The 19,678-nt window shown below is 35.9% G+C and overlaps 1 protein-coding gene across 1 annotated transcript in view; it reads left to right on the top strand.

The window, feature by feature from the left end:
• The window catches only part of Diaph2 (diaphanous related formin 2), a 703,438-nt gene that overhangs the window by 459,484 nt on the left and 224,276 nt on the right, over positions 1–19,678 (top strand). Inside the window, exons 24-25 of the mRNA XM_057758989.1 lie at positions 14,064–14,111; positions 18,236–18,261. Coding sequence (XP_057614972.1) covers positions 14,064–14,111; positions 18,236–18,261 — 74 coding nt within the window. The remainder of the gene's footprint in view (positions 1–14,063; positions 14,112–18,235; positions 18,262–19,678) is intronic.

Genomic DNA, 19,678 nt, shown 5'->3' with positions numbered 1-19,678 from the left:
CCTTTGGATATATGTCCAAGAGTAGATTGCTGGGTCTTGGGGTAGATTGATTCCCAATTCTCCGAGAAACCATTATACTGATTTCCAAAGTAGTTGTATAAGTTTGCACTTCACATCTTCTCCAACATAGACTGTCCTTAGTGTTTTTGATCTTAGTCATTCTGACTGGTGTGAAATGGTGTCTCAGTGGTGGTTTGATTTGTATTTCTCTGATAACTAAGGATGTTGAACAATTCTTTTTTTATTTTCTTTTTATTATTATTATTATTATTAAAAATTTCCACCTCCTCCCCGCCTCTCTTTTCCCTCCCCCTTCCCCCATTCCCCACGCCCCACTCCCCTCCCCTTCCCTCTTCAGTCCGAAGAACAGTCAGGGTTCCCTGCCCTGTGGGAAGTCCAAGGTCCTCCCCCCTCCATCCACGTCTAGGAAGGTGAGCATCCAAACAGGCTAGGCTCCCACAAAACCAGTAGATGCAGTAGGATCAAAACTCAGTGCCATTGTCCTTGGCTTCTCAGCAGCCCTCATTGTCCACCATATTCAGAGAGTCCGGTTTTATCCCATGCTTTTTCAGTCCCAGTCCAGTTGGCCTTGGTGAGTCCCCAATAGATCAGCCCCACCGTCTCAGTCGGTGGGTGCCCCTCTCGCCGTCTTGACTTCCTTGCTCATGTTTTCCCTCCTTCTGTTCCTCATTTGGACCTTGGGAGCTCAGTCCATTGCTCCAATGTGGGTCTCTGTCTCTATCTCCATCTATTGCCAGATGAAGGTTCTATGGTGATATGCAAGATATTCATTAGTATGGCTATAGGATCGGGCCATTTCAGGCTCTCTCTCTCCTCAGCTGCCCAAGGACCTAGTTGGGGACATCTCTCCGGACCCCTGGGAACCCCTCTAGAGTCAAGACTCTTGCTGGTGGGAATGCAAACTTGTGCAACCACTATGGAAAGCAGTGTGGTGGTTTCTCAGGAAATTCGGGATCAACCTACCCCAGGACCCAGCAATACCACTCTTGGGAATATACCCAAGAGATGCCCTATCATACTACAAAAGTATTTGTTCAGCTATGTTCATAGCAGCATTATGTGTAGTAGCCAGAACCTGGAAACAACCTATCCTATGGATCTTATAGAACAGGATCAGGTTCCCTTGGTGGCCAGGAACCTGGCTAAGAATGGGCCTACCTTGCTGCAGACAGGCTATTGAAGCAAAGGAATTCCCGCCGGCCCCTTTACCCTCAGCATGCCAAAGAGGCTGAGCTGGCGGATCCCGTGGCCCTGCAGAAGGGAGGAAGAAGGGAGGGGGTTCCTGGGTGCAAACTGGGATGGGTTAGGGAGAGATAGGCCCCAGCAGAGGGGAGCAACCCCTGCTGAATGACCGGGGAATGAACGGGGTTAGGGAATGTCCCTAGCAGCATTATTTGTAATAGCCAGAACCTGGAAACAACCTAGATGCCCTTCCATGGAAGAATGGATGAAGAAAGTGTGGAACATATACATATTAGAGTACTACTCAGCGGTAATAAACAATGACTTCTTGAATTTTGCATGCAAATGGATGGAAATAGAAAACACTATCCTGAGTGAAGTAACCCAGACCCAAAAAGATGAACATGGGATGTACTCACTCATAACTGGTTTTTACCCATAAATATAGGACATCGAGCCTATAATTCGCAATCCTAGAGAAGCTAAATAAGAAGATGAACCCGAAGAAAAACATACAGTTATCCTCCTGGATATTGGAAGTAGACAAGATTGCTGGGCAAAAATTGGGAACTGGGGGGTGGAGTGGGATGAGGGAAAGGGGAGATGGGGAGAGACAAGTGAGAAGGGGAGGATGGGGAGAACTTGGGGGAATGGGATGGTTGGGATAATGGAAGGATGAATATGGGAGCAAGGAAGTACAATTCTTTAAGTGTGTCTCAGCCATTTGAGATTCTTCTGTTGAGAATTCTCTGTTTAAATCTGTACCCCATGTTTTAATGGAAGTATTTGATATTTGATGTCTATTTTCTTGATTTCTTTATGTATTTTGGATATCAGTCTTCTGTCAGATGACCAAGGCAAACAAGAAAAACATTTAATTGGGGCTAGCTTATTGTTCAAAAGTTTAGTCCATTGTCAGCATGGTGGGAAACATAGTGGCAGATATGCAGACATGATGCTATAGAGTAGCTGAGAGTTCTATATTCATATTGGCAGGCAGGAGGGAGGGAGGGAGGGACAGAAAGAGGGAGGGAGGGAGGGAGAGAGAGAGAGAGAGAGAGAGAGAGAGAGAGAGAGAGAGAGAGAGAGAGAGAGAGAGACTGGGCCTGAATTGAGCATTTGAAACATCAAAGTCCACTCCAATAACACACAGCCTCCAACAAGGCCACAACTACTCCAACAAGAACATACCTCTGAATAGTCCCAGTTTCTATGAGCCTATGAGTCCATCTTCATTCAAACAACCACAGGTGATTAAAGAAAGTGATGATTAAATGTTATATACAAGAAATTCACCTTGTCTAAGTTAACTCTGCTGTACTTTGGAATTTTTTTTTATATTTTCTAAGCTTTTGGAGGTTTTAGATTCAATATGACTATAACAGTGGTTCTCAGTCTTCCTAATTCTGCAATCCTTTAATACAGTTTCCCATGTTGTGGTGACCTCAACCATAAAATTATTTTCTTTGCTACTTCATAACTATAATTTTGCTACTGTTATAAATTGTACTGTAAATATCTCATATGTAATTTATTTGTTATTTGACCCTGTGAAAGGGTTGTTCAATCCCCAAAGAGGTCAAAACCCACAGGTTGAGAACCTCTGAACTAGAACATAATGTGAGCATTCCTTGTATTCATTTTGTTAGCGCTTACCATTAGCTGGCAGGAAGTTTTACTGTAGATCACTTGGGTACCATGACTACATCTTCATTAGAGGCAGATTGTGTCTCCTAAGTTTTATTTGCTTTCCTTTTGGATTTGTTTGTGAAACTCACAGCCCTGTGCATGCTAGCTAGGTGCTTTACAAATGAGCTATACCCCAAGTCTTTAGTATTTTCATGTCTACCATTTGGGAACCTGACCACAGTAGTATTTGTAGCCTAGGTAGTTTGAAAGATAGATCCAAATGTAGCCACAATGCCATCTACTTTTCAGTAAATTTTTGATATTACAAAAATAATCATGATCATCATGATGGCTCAGTGGGTTAATGAAACTATATTTCATTGCTTTTTAACCTACTCTTAAGCTCTTGACTCCTGCACAAATGAGAAGTCATTCCTACACTGTGCTTTTACAGTCTCTGCTATTCACTCCACTCTTTTTTTTTTTTTTTTTTTTTTTTGATTTTTCGAGACAGAGGGTTTCTCTGTGGTTTTGGAGTCTCTGCTATTCAAAGTGGCAACATTGTTCTAATCCTCAAATTCCAACACTACACTTTGCTCCTGTACTCCATTTTCTATTTATTTCTGTTCAGCCCAGAAGCATCATGTATTAACAAGTCTATATGAGTAGAGTTTCATTGAACAGTCTTCTTTTATTCATGGCTTGCCTCAGTTTTGTCTTTTTCATACTGAGTTTTTGTTGATGCATTCTCAATGGTTAAAAGAAGTACTTTCCAGATGTAGTATCCCTAGATGCTCCATTGAATAGCAGCAACTTTTTCATAACAGAACGTAAATGAGCTGTGGTTACATTTTAAAAATGACTTGTTTTAGAAATGAGGACATAGTTTAGTGATAGAACCTTTGCCTGTATGACATGAGTCCTGGATTTGATCCCCAGTACTGTCCCCCATTATGTTTAGCACTGCTATAGGAAATGTTTTAGAAACTTTATCTTAAGAAAATATTTTTTTCTGGATCTGTTTATATCTTCCAAGTGTTTTACAGCAATTTTCTTCTAATGTCTTTGAAGAAAGTGATATTCTTACATGGTGTCACTATCATAAGTAGCAGCATTCAATAACACTTGTGCAAAGTAGTAGATGCTGTATCCTCCTGTGGAAGATGAGATTGAGTCCTTGAGATGTGGTACTATTGGGATGAGAAAACATAGGAGACATTTTTATTATTCAGGATGGCGTAAAGTCTTAAACATATTTTTCCTTTGTCCATTCTAATCTGTATAACAAGGAAGTCAGTGCCTTAGCAACCATGACCTTACTGGGGAGAAAGGGAAATGGAGAGCGAATGATAAAGGTTAGACATGTATTCTTTTCCTGAAGACTACCTTAGAGAATTTAAAAGAAATCCCTACTATGCTGCTTTCCCAGACCTCGTCTGAGAATAACAGAAGGTCAGAAAAATACATTGGAATAATCCAGGCTAGAGATAATAATGGTTGACATCACAGTAGTGTTAGTACAAATGGCAAAAAAGTAGTCAGTTACCTAACTGTATTGATTTAAACCGTATAAAATTCTCAGTATTTAACCACTATTGATCAGTAAAAGCTTCAATTTCTAGTATTTCTGATTTTGAAAGTAAAAATGGGTATAATTTTACAAAAAGAATAGAATAGATATGTGGGATGTGAAAAGAGACTAATCAAGGAAAAAATTGTCAGACTTCTGACCTAAGCAATTGATAGCAAAGTTGGCAAAATATGAAATCATGGTGAGCCCAAGGCCAGAAATTGGGCACTTTTCGAGGTAGTCCACTTTACAGTTTATTTCCTCAACTTTAATTTCAGGCTAGTGTTTCTTTTGCTGCATAATGATGGCCACACACAGACCCCAGAAAGTAGCATATGTATCACTTGCTCTCTCTCTGTCTCTGTCTCTGTCTCTCTCTCTCTCTGTGTGTGTAAATATATGTACATATTGGCAAAAAAGTTATTAAACTTCCCTAGTAATACTGATTGATAGGTGTGGCTATCTTCTCATATGGAGGACAGTATGCTACTTTTATATGGTTTGAAAAATATGATTTCAATGTTTTTTTAACACCATGCCACATCTCTTTCAACTTTTATTGTCTAAACTTGTTTTCTTCCTGCTTTATTATATTCCTTTATGACATCCTGTCACTCTAAATCAGGTGAGATTCAACTAGGGACTATGTTATTACATACAATTTGGAAAGATGATCTTTTTTATTTGTTGGTTGGTGTTATTTTTCTTTATGATAGGGTTTCACTCTGTAACCCAGGCTATTCTGGAACGTAGGATGACCCTGCCTTCCATGTGCTAGGACTTCAGTCGTGCACTCCAATCCTTAGCTTCAAGAATTGTCTTTATGTTCTGTGATCAAGTAACATGGGAACAATATGACATCTCACCTTCATGGCCGGGATAAGATTAATATGTGTATTCATAGAAATTAAAGTAAAGGATTTAACAATGTATTTGCTTTCAGAGCATTAAGGTATGAGGCAACTTCATCATGACAAAGTACAATATTATGAAAACATGTTGTGTTGAGTGGCAGTCATATCAGAAATTAGTTTAAAGAGAGTGCTGATAACATACTTTTAATAGAGGTCACAGTATTCGTGTACCACGAGTTAAAGATGCCTATCCTTCTGAAATTTTTGTCCATTTTGCCTGCCTTACTAATAGACTATGTGATACAGATCTTTGGGTACTATGGGGGATGATTTCCTTTGCATTTGAGTTTATGAAGGACGAAATATAATTGAAATAAAAAGGTGTTAGAGGATTTAGAAGAAACTTACATAACTCATTCAGTTTGTCCAAATTTAGAAATCATCAAAGCTGTTTGTTCAGGCTTCTATTTTCAAGATGACCATTGTATATGAACATGAATGATGCCCTAAGTCACTGAAAAGGAGGCCTCATTTTGTTGCTGTGAAATGTTTGTGTTAAACAATCATTAAAAGCAGAATTGTTTCACATTCTTATTTAGCATTTTCTTCCCTCAGACGTGATAAAGCAAAGAAGGAAGGGTGAGGAGAAACAGAACTCTACCCTGTTTATGTGAGCATGCTTTACATATATGTCCGACTATATTTTTATTCCTCATTCCCTTTTCTGAGTTCCTCTTTCCCTTCTTCACTTGAAGACATAAAAAATTAGTTGATTTAAGTACACAAATCAGTAATAGAAGGCATGATGTAATGGAGCAGAAATACTGTTGTGTTTTCTGTCATTTTAGCAAAAATTAACATATGAGAATATCTTAGTTGTGAAGTTTCATGATACAGTACAGGCATTTCCCAAAGTGTGCTTTAGGACTCCCAAGGATTTCTTTCAAGCAAAGTGAGAGTTTGATGATGAAATTGGAAACTCCCATTTATTTTCATTCCTCTAGCCATGTGTTTATTCACACATCCCAGCCCTATTTTCATGTTTTATAACCTTGGTTTTATTATAAGTCTGCGAAAAGAAATTGTTACTCTGGAGTAATTTTTTTCAAACCCATAGATAGAAAGAACATGTTCTTTTAAGTAGAGATTCTGAACTTTAAACCCCAAACTTAGATTCTCATCTTAGTCACTACCTTAAGCTTTCTGAGTGCATTGCTCCATGGTGAAGATCAAGTGAGACATGCACAAAGTGAGTAGAGCAGTTGCCCATTAAAAATTCCCATTGGATCAGAATAGTTCTGATCAAACACTTTTTATCGTAGAAACTGTTGTAAAATATTGAAAAAATGTGTATATTATTAAGGTTTTATATATTGAGCTGTATATATATATATACAGTGATTTGGATGAGAAATTGTTATCCAACCACAGTGACCTTGATCTTAGAGGTGCTTCCTAATGTTTTTCCTAGTTTCTTTATGTGAATTTCATCTAAACAGCTCTATCTGACATCCTTTAAAACATTTGCATATATATGCAAACAAGTATATATATTTATACTTGTTTGTGACCTCCACAAGGAAAAAAATAACAAGCATTTCAATTATATTTGATACTATGTAGTTTGTCTTCTTTCTTTCTAAATTATCTACAATTAAAGATTTAGAGCCTATTCCCAAAGCTTTATCCTCTTAGTGTTGAGATAGCAAACCCCTTAGCTCAGTAGATAGCCAATGCCCTCAAGCTGATTGCATCAGAAACCTTAAGCAATTTCATCCATTTACCTTAGTGAATCATGAAAATTATTATCAGCCTGTACCAAGAAGACATCAATTTAAAAATACATTGATGCCCCTTCCCAAGCCCTTTCTGTCTGTCGGTCTTTATGTGTTTGAGACAGGGTCCCATGTAGCTTAGGCTGTCATTGAATTTGCTATATAACCAAGTGTTGACCCATGACCTTTTGATCAGCCTGTCTCTCCCTCCCTACTTGACTGCAACAATGACAAGAATGTTCTACCATGCCTGCTCCATGCAGTGCTCAGTATCAAAGTCAGGCTTTATGCATCCTAGGCAAAGGTTCTATCAATTATGCTACTTCCCCAGCTCCTTTTAAATCTTCCTTCCTTCCCTGCTGTTAGTCCTCTCTCAAATACTCTAATTTACAAAGACCAAAGAAAGGAAGAGCAGCAACAGTATATTTGGAATAGGAATATGGCAATTTGATAAAGGAAGACAGTCTAGTTCTTTTTTACCCCTTAACCCAAGCCCTATTTAGATAGACTATTTCTTCATTATAAGAAAAATATGTTTTGACAAGTTGACAAGTTTCCCTCTGGGTTTCCATTTGCCTTGAGCAGGATCTTCAGCCATCCTGTATGGATGGGGCAAATGTGTTTATGTATTGGGGTCCATGCTAAATGAAAAAGTTAGATGTGCACTAGCTCCCATAATAGGAACAGCACGAATTGAAACAGACAAATAATAGAAACCAGTGCAGGGTGTCTAGGCAAGATGGGAAAGCAAATTGCTTGGAATATGAATTGCATGATGACTATTGTAATGCTCCTATTATTTTCTGAAAACTCGGGATGACTTATGTTGAGGCTGAACCAGATGGATTTTTGTGTCCATTCTAGATACAATCTGTTTAAATGAACTAAAGCAGGTGAACGCTGAAAACATTAAAATGTCACCATTTGTTTTATAGCCCAATCACCATTTTTTTTCTGATTGAAAAGTAAGTACTTCACTCCTGCCTGGTGTTTTTGGTAGTTCTGCTGATTAACTTATTGAAGCTCTAATAACCTTGTAAGAATGATTTCAAATAAACATCATGTTTAGAGTACAAAGGGCATTTTTCTAATACCTCACTTTTTACTGCCTAGAGAACACAAAGCAAAATTCAGCCTTGAAATATCACCTTCTTTTCTTTTGAGTGATCATTCATTATTTTACTTGATTATAAACAGACATTGCTTTGTGTTTTATTACTCAATGATAATTTAGATAAATTAGTAAGATGTTACAATTCATACAGTGATTTGGATGAGAAATTGTTACCCAACCACAGTGACCTTGATCTTAGAGGTCTGAGCCCTTTTCATATGTGTATTTTTTTTACTATTGATACCAGAGAGAAATTAATAGAATTGTAAAATATAGCACTTTGCATTTACAAAAGAATGTGATGATGGTACTCCTGATCATATGCCTGAATGTGACTGAAGGCAATAGTAATTATCTACATTTATTTCCACTTTAAGAACACTGGATCCTGACCTTGTCTGTGATTGTAATCACTGTAACTTGATTACAGTTTTTAAGATGTCAAGCCATCACTACTGTCTTCAATATAACCCCCCAAATGAAGAAAGGATAGTGACAAAATTAAAGAATATTTAAACTTAAGTAAAGCTTTTCATTTTATCATTATTAACATCACAAATATGAAATGCTTTCTCAGAAGGACACACAAAGAAGAATCTTTAAGAAGCACCTGTGGCAGGATTTTTTTGTTGTTGTTCTGAAGCAAAGCTCAGAGTAGAATTGTTGAATGTTCTCCAAAATACCCTCTTTCAGTTTAGTTCTTTAAATCTGCAACTTGAGTGTGGATACTTTCAGTTCATGATTGTCCATGATATTCTTTTTAAAAAATGAAAATTCAGGTTATACAGATAAATAAAATTGGATACAAGATCAACCAGCATGGAATTTCCTTTTTCTAGCTGTCCTTGAAATTTCAAATCTTTTATTTTAGGGTGGGTGGGTGTAGGTTCGATACAGGGTTTCTCTATGTAACAGCCCTAGATGTTCTGGAACTCACTCCGTAGACCAGACTGACCTCAAACTCACAGGAAGCCGCCTGCCTTTGCCTCCTGAGTGCTGGGCTTAAAGACATGTGCCATCACCGGCCAGTGGCTTAAAGACATGTACCATCACTGGCCAGCTCAAATCCATTTTCTTTGTCTTGCCCAGGGTGATGCAGAAACTTTAGGGTAGTCATCTGTGTTTGGAAAATGATCTTTTCCCCCACAATAGTTAAAGATATTTGATTCTTTTATAGGACACCAAAACGTCAAAGTATGTCTGATATAAAAGTCTTTAAATATTGTGTCAAGTAAGATTTTGTACTAAGATGTGTGCAGTGAAAAATAACTGTAATCCCAGCACTCAGAAGGTTAAGACAAGCAGATCTCTGTGTATCTGAGGCCAGCCTGGTCTACAGAGTGAGTTCCAGGAAAGCCAGAGACTCTGTCTCAAAAAAACTAACATGGTATTCCAAGTGAAACAAATTTATCATCTTTGACATGGACTCTCAAGAATGCACTGTATGTCTGTAAGTATTTCTGAATGAATTCTTGTACTATTGTATCATTTCTTGTATTTAATCCTGAGTCAAAAGAATGATCCTTTCTTTTACTTGAATTACAAAACATAGTTGTCTTTGGAAGAGAAAAAAAGAAAAGTATAAAATATTGTTTTCATTAAAGGCTATATCTTTAATTTCAAATGGTATTAGTAGCAATTTTATTACTAATTCATTTAGTATTTATGAGTTCACTATGGATGTCAGTTATCCTTTATGATATCATTTATAAGATGACTGAATAGGAGCACATTGTCTAAGATTAAACATTTGAATAGTATTATGCCATTCTTTAAAACTAGGAATTTGAAAAGACTGCTAGAGAATTAGCCTCTGAATGATGTAGTAGGAAATTGGGGGTATATTTGCAGTGCTATGGCAAAAAATTAAGATTTTAGTGTGTAATAGAACTTCATGGCTGGGCGGTGGTGGTGCACGCCTTTAATCCCAGCACTCGGGAGGCAGAGACAGGCGGATCTCTGTGAGTTCGAGGCCAGCCTAGTCTACAAAGGGAGTTCCAGGACAGGCTCCAAAGCTACAGAGAAACCCTGTCTCGAAAAAAACCAAAAAAAAAAAAAAGAACTTCATAATATTATTTTCTTTAAATATGCCAGATGTCATGTATAGATGTCATGTATAGCATGTGAACTATATCATTACTTTTCAGAAAACATGAAATTTTCCTAGTGACATCTTACATGGACATTACCATAGTCTTTAGTGTGCTTCAAAAGTGTAGAACATTAGAACATACTTATTTTCCTTAATATTATTTTCTTTTGGATAGTTACCATCGTAAGAAAAGAGAATAAACGTAGAAATATTTTCTGTAGAATTGTATTCAAATTCACATACTTACATATATACATGTGTGCATGTCCATGTTATATTCACATGGTATATATTTTAAATGGCCACTATTTGTATCTTTAAAGTTCCCTACCACAGTTTGTTGAACATAATGTAAGACATAGTTTGATTTCTGACATATTCATATAAATAACATGCTAATTTATGTGTTTAAGAAGATATTTGCACACAGCACGATTTAGAAAGAATTTTATTTAGGTATTTTTATTAGCAAATGTTAGAGTCAAAGTCCACATGATAGGGTTAGAAAATTAATTTTAACTAGATTGTAATGCATTCATCAAAAACATGTCTCGCTGTGTTTAATGAAAATATATTGCTTATATTTATCACTTCGGAAAGGCCTCTGAAAACAAACAAAAATCATACTTTCAAGATAAAACATACTCTTGTACACTTTGTGAATTGGAACCAACATTTTCATGAGTCTATATTGTTAATGCTAATTCATTTCAAATGAATAGACTTAGGTGTCTAGTACTATCAGTCATAGCATATTTCTGTATGTTTAAGCATATGATTACGTATGAGAGAGTACAAAGAGCAATCAGATTTGTTTGTGAGTTAAGAGGAGAAGCATAACATAGGATCTGGAAGGGGCAATGCCTAAAGGGGAGGAAATGAATACAGGGTAGGACCATAATTTTAATTACTTCCAAAGGGCACTGGTGTGTGTTTTATAACCATTCTTCTCTGTTTTTATGAAGCACTAACTCCTTGAAGCACAAAATTACATGTGTGTGCCTGAGGCATATGGAGAGTAAACACCAGAGACTATGGCGGAGTCTTAGGCACTAGGTTAATATGTACAGTTTGGGAGAGTTTAGAGAGTCCAGTACAATCTAATGGTTTTGATTACTTTTTTAAGAAGAAAACCCTCTCAAATGAAAACTTCCATTCACAGTATAAATTAGATTAGAGGTTTTGCTTTTAGATTTTTTTTCCTGATTAAAAAAGTACATTGTTACTACAAAAAGGGTTTTCTGCATTCCTGTAAACTATGTTATATTTTTACCAATTGAAATCCATTAAAATTTATTCGGACCTCACTTTTGGGTGGGTTACTGGATTGGGTTTTGATGTTGTTTTGTAAATGAGGTTTGCTAGCATTTAAGACTGTCCTGTCTCCTCATCCTTGCAATGTTGACATTACAGGGGTGTGCAACTTTTTAACTTTTCTTTGGTTCTTAAGACACATGCTCAGGAATAAGATGTTCTTACAACAGTGGGCTCCACCAAGTAAATAACTGAACCTTATTCTGCAATTTCACTCTCACCTTTTGTGCTCAATGTTCAATGGAATGTGGCTTTATTAATAACCAACTATAAGAGAATTTGGTTCTAACAATAACCAACTATAACAGCAACACTCTAGTGCCCACAGATAAATCTGCTTCCAGTGAAACATATTAAACAGATAGTAAGTGTTTTACTGGTAATTCAAGACTTTAATGATATTTGCCTTTGGGAAACCACTTTCTCTAATGGTTCTGCCAGTTTTTCTGCAGGGGTGATGGGAAGTTTGTGACAAGGAGTGCTCTGTTTACTTCTATACAAGGCTGTATAATCAGAGGAGCATATAAATGCCTCACATAGCTAAAAGTTGGATGTACCACATAAATAATATGTTCAGGTGGTAACTGTGCTGTCATTTCACCTAAAATTCCCTTCATTGAGGATAACAAAAAATGCCTGCCTGCCAGCTGTTTGAAAGCATCCTAAGATCAGTAAAATGGCAAAACAGTCAAACCACATCCACCAAGGATACAATGAAGTAGTCAAATAATACATTTTGAAACCTGCTTTTTAAAGATTTTTTTCTTGTCATCTTCTGTCTTTTCTTAATGATGACATCTTAATTTTTAATCTTGTTTTTTGTTCTCTCTAATCTAACAGACATATTGTAATGATCTGTACTCAAATATAGACATCTGACAAATCTAGAAGAAACTTCATTTAGTGCAATAAACAAAGAGAAAAGGCCCATATAGCTTTAAAATTGTATTAGTTTCCAATAGAAAATGCCACAGACTGTCTCATTCTATATCCCCTCTGAAGGCAATGATAATCTATACCAGCTTTGTGACACTACTACAACTTATGTAGTTTGCAGAATTTAAAGACAATGTCTCTAGTGGTGACAGTTTCTATGTTGGTACATGACAGTAGATGAAGGAGTAAATGAACAGTCTATATTGTCCACTGCATGACTGACCTTATGCCTAATAAGCGTGTACCATATCTTAGAGGCAGGATATACTATATAGCATCACTCAAGAAAACACATGTACATATACTCAGTAATGCAGAATCATCTAATTAGAGTTATATTTAATGGCTACATTGAGTATTTATAGTTTGGTTGTTATGGTTTAAATGGAAAATGTCCTACGCAGTTTGATGTATTTAAACATTGAAGCTTTGGGAGACAGAAACTAGCTGTCTGGTATAGCCAGCTAGTAACAGACCTAGAATGTTACAGTCTTTGCTTCCTTCTGCTGCCTCTACAAACTCCTGCAACAGACTGATGAATGTTTTCTCTGCCATGGTGGACTGTATTGCTCTGAACTGTGAGCCAAAATAAACCCCCTCCTTCCTTAAGTTCTTCTTTTTTCCAGTTTTAGGTCATGGCAACAAGAAAAGTAGCTAAATACAATTGTTAATTTAAAAATCAAGAAGGACATTACAAAACACACTAATATTCTAAACTGGGCAGTAATTAAAGTGTCCCGTGTAAGAATGAAATCCAAAATTGTATAGTTATTCTTCCTAAGGATGTTTTGTGTATTTTAGATGGGGTACCACAATTCTAATTTTTGCTGTAGATTCTTTTTTTGAGAAAAGAAGTAACAAAGTAGTCCAGGTTGGTCTGGAACTGCAGCAATCCTGCTGCCTTTGTCTCCCAAGGACTGGGAATTTGTCATGTACCACCACACTCAAGTCCTGCTAAATATTTAACTCATGTTTCTTGGATGCTTCATTTTAAAGTGATACACTTGAAGGCATTTGGAGCATTGTGTCTATAATAAAGTCGAAAATGTGGATAATTATACTCTCTGGAGCTGAAAGTCTTTGTGAATTTAAATATATGTTCTATAGAACGCTAACAAACAAAATACACTTTTTAAAAATTGTGGACAAAAATAAATGAAAGCAACTACTATCTGTAGAAAAATTTTCATAAAAATGACTGAATGAGGGAACAAAAGCCTGTTATTGTATATACCAACCTTTCCTGATGTGTTATCCACTAAAATGACATTTCAAAAATTCACGGTGGGTAGCATATGGAATACTCTGTAAACACTGATTAGATTTAATAATGTTTGTATCACTGTTTGGGAACAGTTACAAGGAATGCAACAGCCATGTATTATTAGCATCAAAATAACTCAGAAGAAAAGATAATTAAGGCAAAACTGTTTTAGAAACTTAGTGAAATTGAACACAAAAATAACAACCTACCCACCTGTCCAGGACTTGTTGAATTGTTTGTGTGCATGCAAAACAGATTTGATACCTAGAGCTTAGAGGTGGGTGCTATGAAAATTATAATGGGCTGTTACAGTGGCATTTCCACTGCTCCAGAAAAATCTGATCTCAGAAAGACAGCAGTGCTGCTGGAGGTGAGGTTTGGACCAAGTCCCATGAATGGAGAGCAGCACTGTGTTCTGCAGTTCTGTTCTGCTACCTTGACTGTCTGGTGATTCATAAATCTACTTTTGTTTTGCAAATGTAGGTGTACTAAATGAAGCAGTATAGTAGCAGAGATTCACTCATGAGCTGCCATGATATTTGGTGTTCATGTGTTCTGGAGAGCAGTGTACATGATTCCATTGTAGTTTTTAGGAATCACTAGTGTTCTTAATTGGTATTTCTAGAAGGTGTACATAGACAGCAGATTAAATGTAAACAGGAAGAAGAGTAGGTAGAGATAGATAGATAGATAGATAGATAGATAGATAGATAGATAGATAGATAGATAGATAATGTGAGAGACTGAAAATCTATTTAGCAAAATATGCCCGTTAAATATCAAAGGAAATTTTTCTTATATATGTAGTCCTTTTAAATCTGACATTTCTCTAATACTTCTATGCCTTTTTAAATAGCATTTTTCAAGTTTTTTGCCTTAACCGATTTAATCAATTCCTTCTTAATTGATATAAAAGCAAACATGTCTCTCAAAACCATTTTTTTCTTTCACTTTTGTTGTTAGCTCAGAGCATATGTTTTCCTGTTTTAGACTGTTATCAAAACATCAAGTTAAATAGTATTTTGGAGTCTAGTTTAATCATGTAACTCTTTTTCTTGTAAAAATACATTAATTAGCTGTTTGAGTGCTAAGTTATCTTGTTATTTTCTCTAGAACTATCACTTTGAGTATTAAATTCTTATTTTAAAAGTATCATTGTTTTCTTTAGATCTAGCATCTGTCATTGCTCTTGTTTAGTTTCTGCTTCTCAATTTCAGTGTAATTCAGATCAGATGTTACTTTCATTAGCAGTATCTTAGCAAATAGTAAATGCACACATTTTAATGATTCCTTTTCACACGTTCGTTTTAATACTGATTTTTATTTTTACTTGAAGCAAAAATATGTTTTAAATAAAATGTACAATATACAAACTATGAAAAGAAGATAAAATGTAAAAATCATTTAGCACTTTTTTTTTTCAATACCCGGTCCGTTTTTTTACACTTTTATTTTATTTGGATTAAAAAACTAACTTGTGAATGGGATGTTAATTAAAAATATAAATAATTATAACGTGTCTCCTCCTGAATTCAAGATACTTTTTTACAGGTATGAAAGTAAGCCTGGGTATGTTGACATACAGTATTAACACAGTACTTAAGACAGGATGTTCCTTGGCTACATAATGAGTTCAAGGCCATCCTGGGCCATGTGAGACCCTGAAAAGAAGGGAGGGAGGGAGAAAGAGAGAGAGAAAGAGAGAGAGAGAGCGAATATCTATTTATAAAGACAGGATAAAATAAAAAGCTGTAAAGATGAAAAAGTTGTATGAAACATTCCATTTGCTTGTACAATATGGTATCTTTTATGCCCAGGTTTCCGTCTTTACAGAATTTACTTGGTGTTTTTCACCCACACAAGAATCTAACTTTTTCTTTTCTATGCCATCTGCTATTCAGTTAATATGTGTTTGAATTGTTTTATGCAAAAGAACTGACAGCCTAACATTTTGTCACACTTCGTTCTTATGTCTTAACAATGCCTAGCCACTTGTATATAAAAGAAATATAATATATTTTGTATGTGTAAGTAAAAATTGTTTTACCTTGTGTGCCACACCAGAATGCAAAGATTAAAAAAAAAAATCCCAGCCTGGAGTGGTGACTCATGCCTGTATCTCAAGCACTCAGGTAGCTTGGACATGAGGATCACCACAGACTTAAAGCCAGTTTTGGCTACATAGCAATTTCTATGCCAGACTGTTTTGCAGTTTTGCAATGTGAGAACCTGTCTCACCAAGCAAAATTAAAACAAAAACTACAAGAAGAATAGGAAGCTTGTGAATTTTGGTGTGTGTGTGTGTTCTTGTTTTTTTTTTTTTTTTTTTTTTTTTTTTTTTTTTTTTTTTTTTTTTTGGTTGGTTGGTTTTGGTTTTTTGGTTTTTCTTTTATTTTTTGTTTGTTTTTTGTTTTGTATGTTTGTTTGTTTAATTACCCACCCCTTGCACTACACCTAACACAATAGTTCTGTTACTTGAACTTTTCTTTCCATTTGAATGAACTTAGACCAGCCAAGGTCTACTATTGGTATTCTTAGGCAGTCTGTAGCTTCTAGGTACAGTGTGATTTAGCAGATCTCTATAACATTTTTATCTTGCAGGACCAAAATTCTGTGTCCACTTAACAGCAGCCCTTGTCTTCCTTCTTCATTCAGCCTCTGGAAAAAACCATATTATTTTCTACTTCTATTAACTTAACTACTTTAGCTATTTTAAAGGACCATTACTTTACAAAGGAATGGAAAACTGGGAGGATACCTGATAGCTGAATCAGAATTTTTCAGTGGTAGCAGGTAGTCCCCGCTCCATTGCTGTTCTCAGGAGAACTCTGCATAGCACGCAGTGGCCTTCTCCTAGCATAGTTGCAGAGGAGCTCTACAATTGTAGGTGTCAAGTTCTATTCCCTGGAAATTGTTCTATGTTTTTTTACTCATAGAAATACACTTACACACACATACACACACACACACACTTCCTGTGGGAGCCAAAGTCTGTGTGTACTAGTTTCCAATGGAAAACAAAAGACTGAAGTCACCAGATACTCTACCAGGAGCTCTCATGTAATTATGAGACTACATAGAGATCTAAGTCAAAATTTGGCCTACTGTTTCTCTACACATGTGCATGTGAAAAGCTATTCTTTACATATTGTAAAAAAAAGACATGTAAAATCAGTCCTTTCCTTTTAATGCTCTTTAAATATGAAATACAGTTTTTGTTAATTCAGGGCGCAGGTCTTTGGAACTGTTGCATCTTGAAGAACTGAAGTTCTGAAATCTCAGCATAGGCACTGGAAAGCACCATTCACCTTTCTGGAACTTCAACTGTTTTGATACTCTATATGCAGGTGAAATTATACAGTATCTGTTTTTGTGTAACTGCCCTGTTCATTTACTCTAATGTTCTGACAGTCCATCTTTGTTGTCACATACGACAAGATTAACATCTTTTGCAAAAATAGTGTACACACACTCAGGGATTGGGATTTGTAATACTGAACTATAGATATTTTCTATTCCTGTCTTTCAGTTTAACTAGTAGCTTCAAATTAAGATATTCAAATTACCATTTCTCACTCTTACTCAACTGAAATGACAATGAGACAAGTACATGGAAAGAGGCAAGAATATAAACTGGAGTAGTATTCCAAATTTGAATATACTACAGTGTCTCCGTGCTTTTATTAGCTCACCTAAGGGAAGGTTGTGTCATAGCCATTGGAATTACTGCTTCAGTGAACATAGAATGACATATGACACCTCAACATCCTGTCTTTTCCTATTTTTTTAAGTCCAAGGTCTATCTTTGAGAAACACATTGATGATGAGAATATATGTGATTGCTAAGAGCATATATTTTTTGAGATATCAGAAACCTAGAGACAGCAAATACATTAGGTAGATCTGCAGCTCATTTTATGTCCATGCCACAAACAACACTAGTGAAACAATTTTGTTATTGTTTATTTTCTTTAAGCAGAAAATTTTCATAGCTACATTCTCATCTCTCCAACAAACAAATAGCAACATGGCCTTTGAAAGCAATGCCATGGTATTTGAATAGATTCTTCCATGTATAAAGTCTTAAAATGTCTTCAGAATTAGCTAATGTCATTTCATATTAAGACATACATTAAATTGACATAAGAAAAATATAGAAACTCACTAATAACTAAGAAAAATAAATGATTTTCCATATATACATGTATATAAATACATATGTGTTTTAGAAGCCTCAAGGAATAAAGCTTTCCTGAAGTGTGTTAGGAATATGTTACATAAAAATACTTTCAGAAAAGTAAATTGAAACCACAAATAAAATTTATCCAGTGAATAACTCAGTCCCTGAGTTGAACCAGAATAAGCTATCATCTATATTGAATAAATTCAGGGAATCATTCTGAAATGTTTGACTGTCATGGCTGATGTATTAGATTAAAGCTCTTTATATCTTGAAATGTACTTCCTTTCCACTATAGAAAAAGTCATAGTAACTGAGAAAGACATCAAAGTTAAGGCAAAGGTTATTATAGGATCATCTAGGATAATTTAGATAAGGTTATAGCATGAATAGATTCTGATAAATGAACATAAGTCTTCAAAGCTTAAAGAACTAGGAGTTGGAGTTTAGTGGCAAGGGTTACAAACAGCCTAAATTGAAACAAAATAAGAGTCGTCAATAGGAAATTGGGTTAGAAAATAAAAAGTTGTCCTTAAGTGAGTGCCATTATTTTATTTTACAGGAACATTTCTGTCTTTGAGCAAGTTTACTCTAAGATAAATTCTCATTGCTATGTACTTAGAAGGTCCTTAAACCTACTTGTACCATCAGCTGCCTTCAATCTAGAATAGAAGGATTACATGAATTAAGCAACCAGTTTAAGTAATATATTCTAATATTTCCATTTGAAAAAGATCAGTGTGCCTGCTGGGAATGTAGTTCACTCAGTAGAGTGTTTGACCAGTACTCAGCAAGTCCCTAGTATGATGCACAGTACTGAGTAAAACTCAATATGGTGGTGTACACCTCTAATTCCAGAAATAGGCAAGGGGGGGGGGTCAGAGGAGCAGAAATTCATCTTTACACTATAGCAAGTTTGAAGCCTCCCTGGGCCCCTTGAGATCCTACATTGTGTGGTGATGGCTGGGGGCTGTGAATACACTCTGGAGCCAGCTTGCTCTGTTTCTTTCTCTTCTGAATGAAACCTTTCACCATGCTCTTTTTTTGCCAAGACTAGCTGTTTCAATTTTACCTTGGTATTTATGTAGTCTGGTATTTTAAAGTTAGACTGAACCATGCAGAATTTTTATGGTAATTTCTTTGTTTGGTAACTGAACTGTGGGAAATTTGTCCTACAAATCAATCTACCCATGACAGAGGAGAAAGGGAGGGATATAGTGCTGTCCTAATTGTTAAGGCTTTACAATGCATAAGGTTGCCTTTTCCCACTTGTTTACTTTGATGGTAGTTTCAGTTAAATAAATAAAATAATGAAGAATGGTAACATAAAGCAGTGTTCACAGAGTCTAGAAGAAGGCGTCGAAAGACCTCGAGCTAGAGCTACAGGTGGTTGTGAGCTGCCTGACATGGTTTCTGGGTACGTAAATAATCCAGTTCTTAACTTTTAACTACTCAGGCATCTCCAGATACTGAGCAGGATTTTTTCTTAAAATAATGATTTAAATCATTTTTTTTAAAAAAATATTCACAATTTGAGAGCCAAGAAAGGAACGCTATTTAGAAGAAGGGAATGACGAGTTATGAACATACTGAGCTTAAGACATCCATGAAATTTATGATGGTTTCTCAAAGGTAGTTGAACTATATGGGTTATTTGGTAAAATAGAGATAAGAAATAAGCAGCAGAAAGCACTGCATTGCCAAAATAAGTAAGACACAGAAGCTGGAAGGCCTCATCTTCTGTAAT

Source organism: Chionomys nivalis, chromosome X (genome assembly GCF_950005125.1).
Source record: "Chionomys nivalis chromosome X, mChiNiv1.1, whole genome shotgun sequence".
In the NCBI taxonomy this organism is placed as follows: Eukaryota; Metazoa; Chordata; class Mammalia; order Rodentia; family Cricetidae; genus Chionomys; species Chionomys nivalis.
This window is presented reverse-complemented; position numbering and strand designations above follow the sequence as displayed.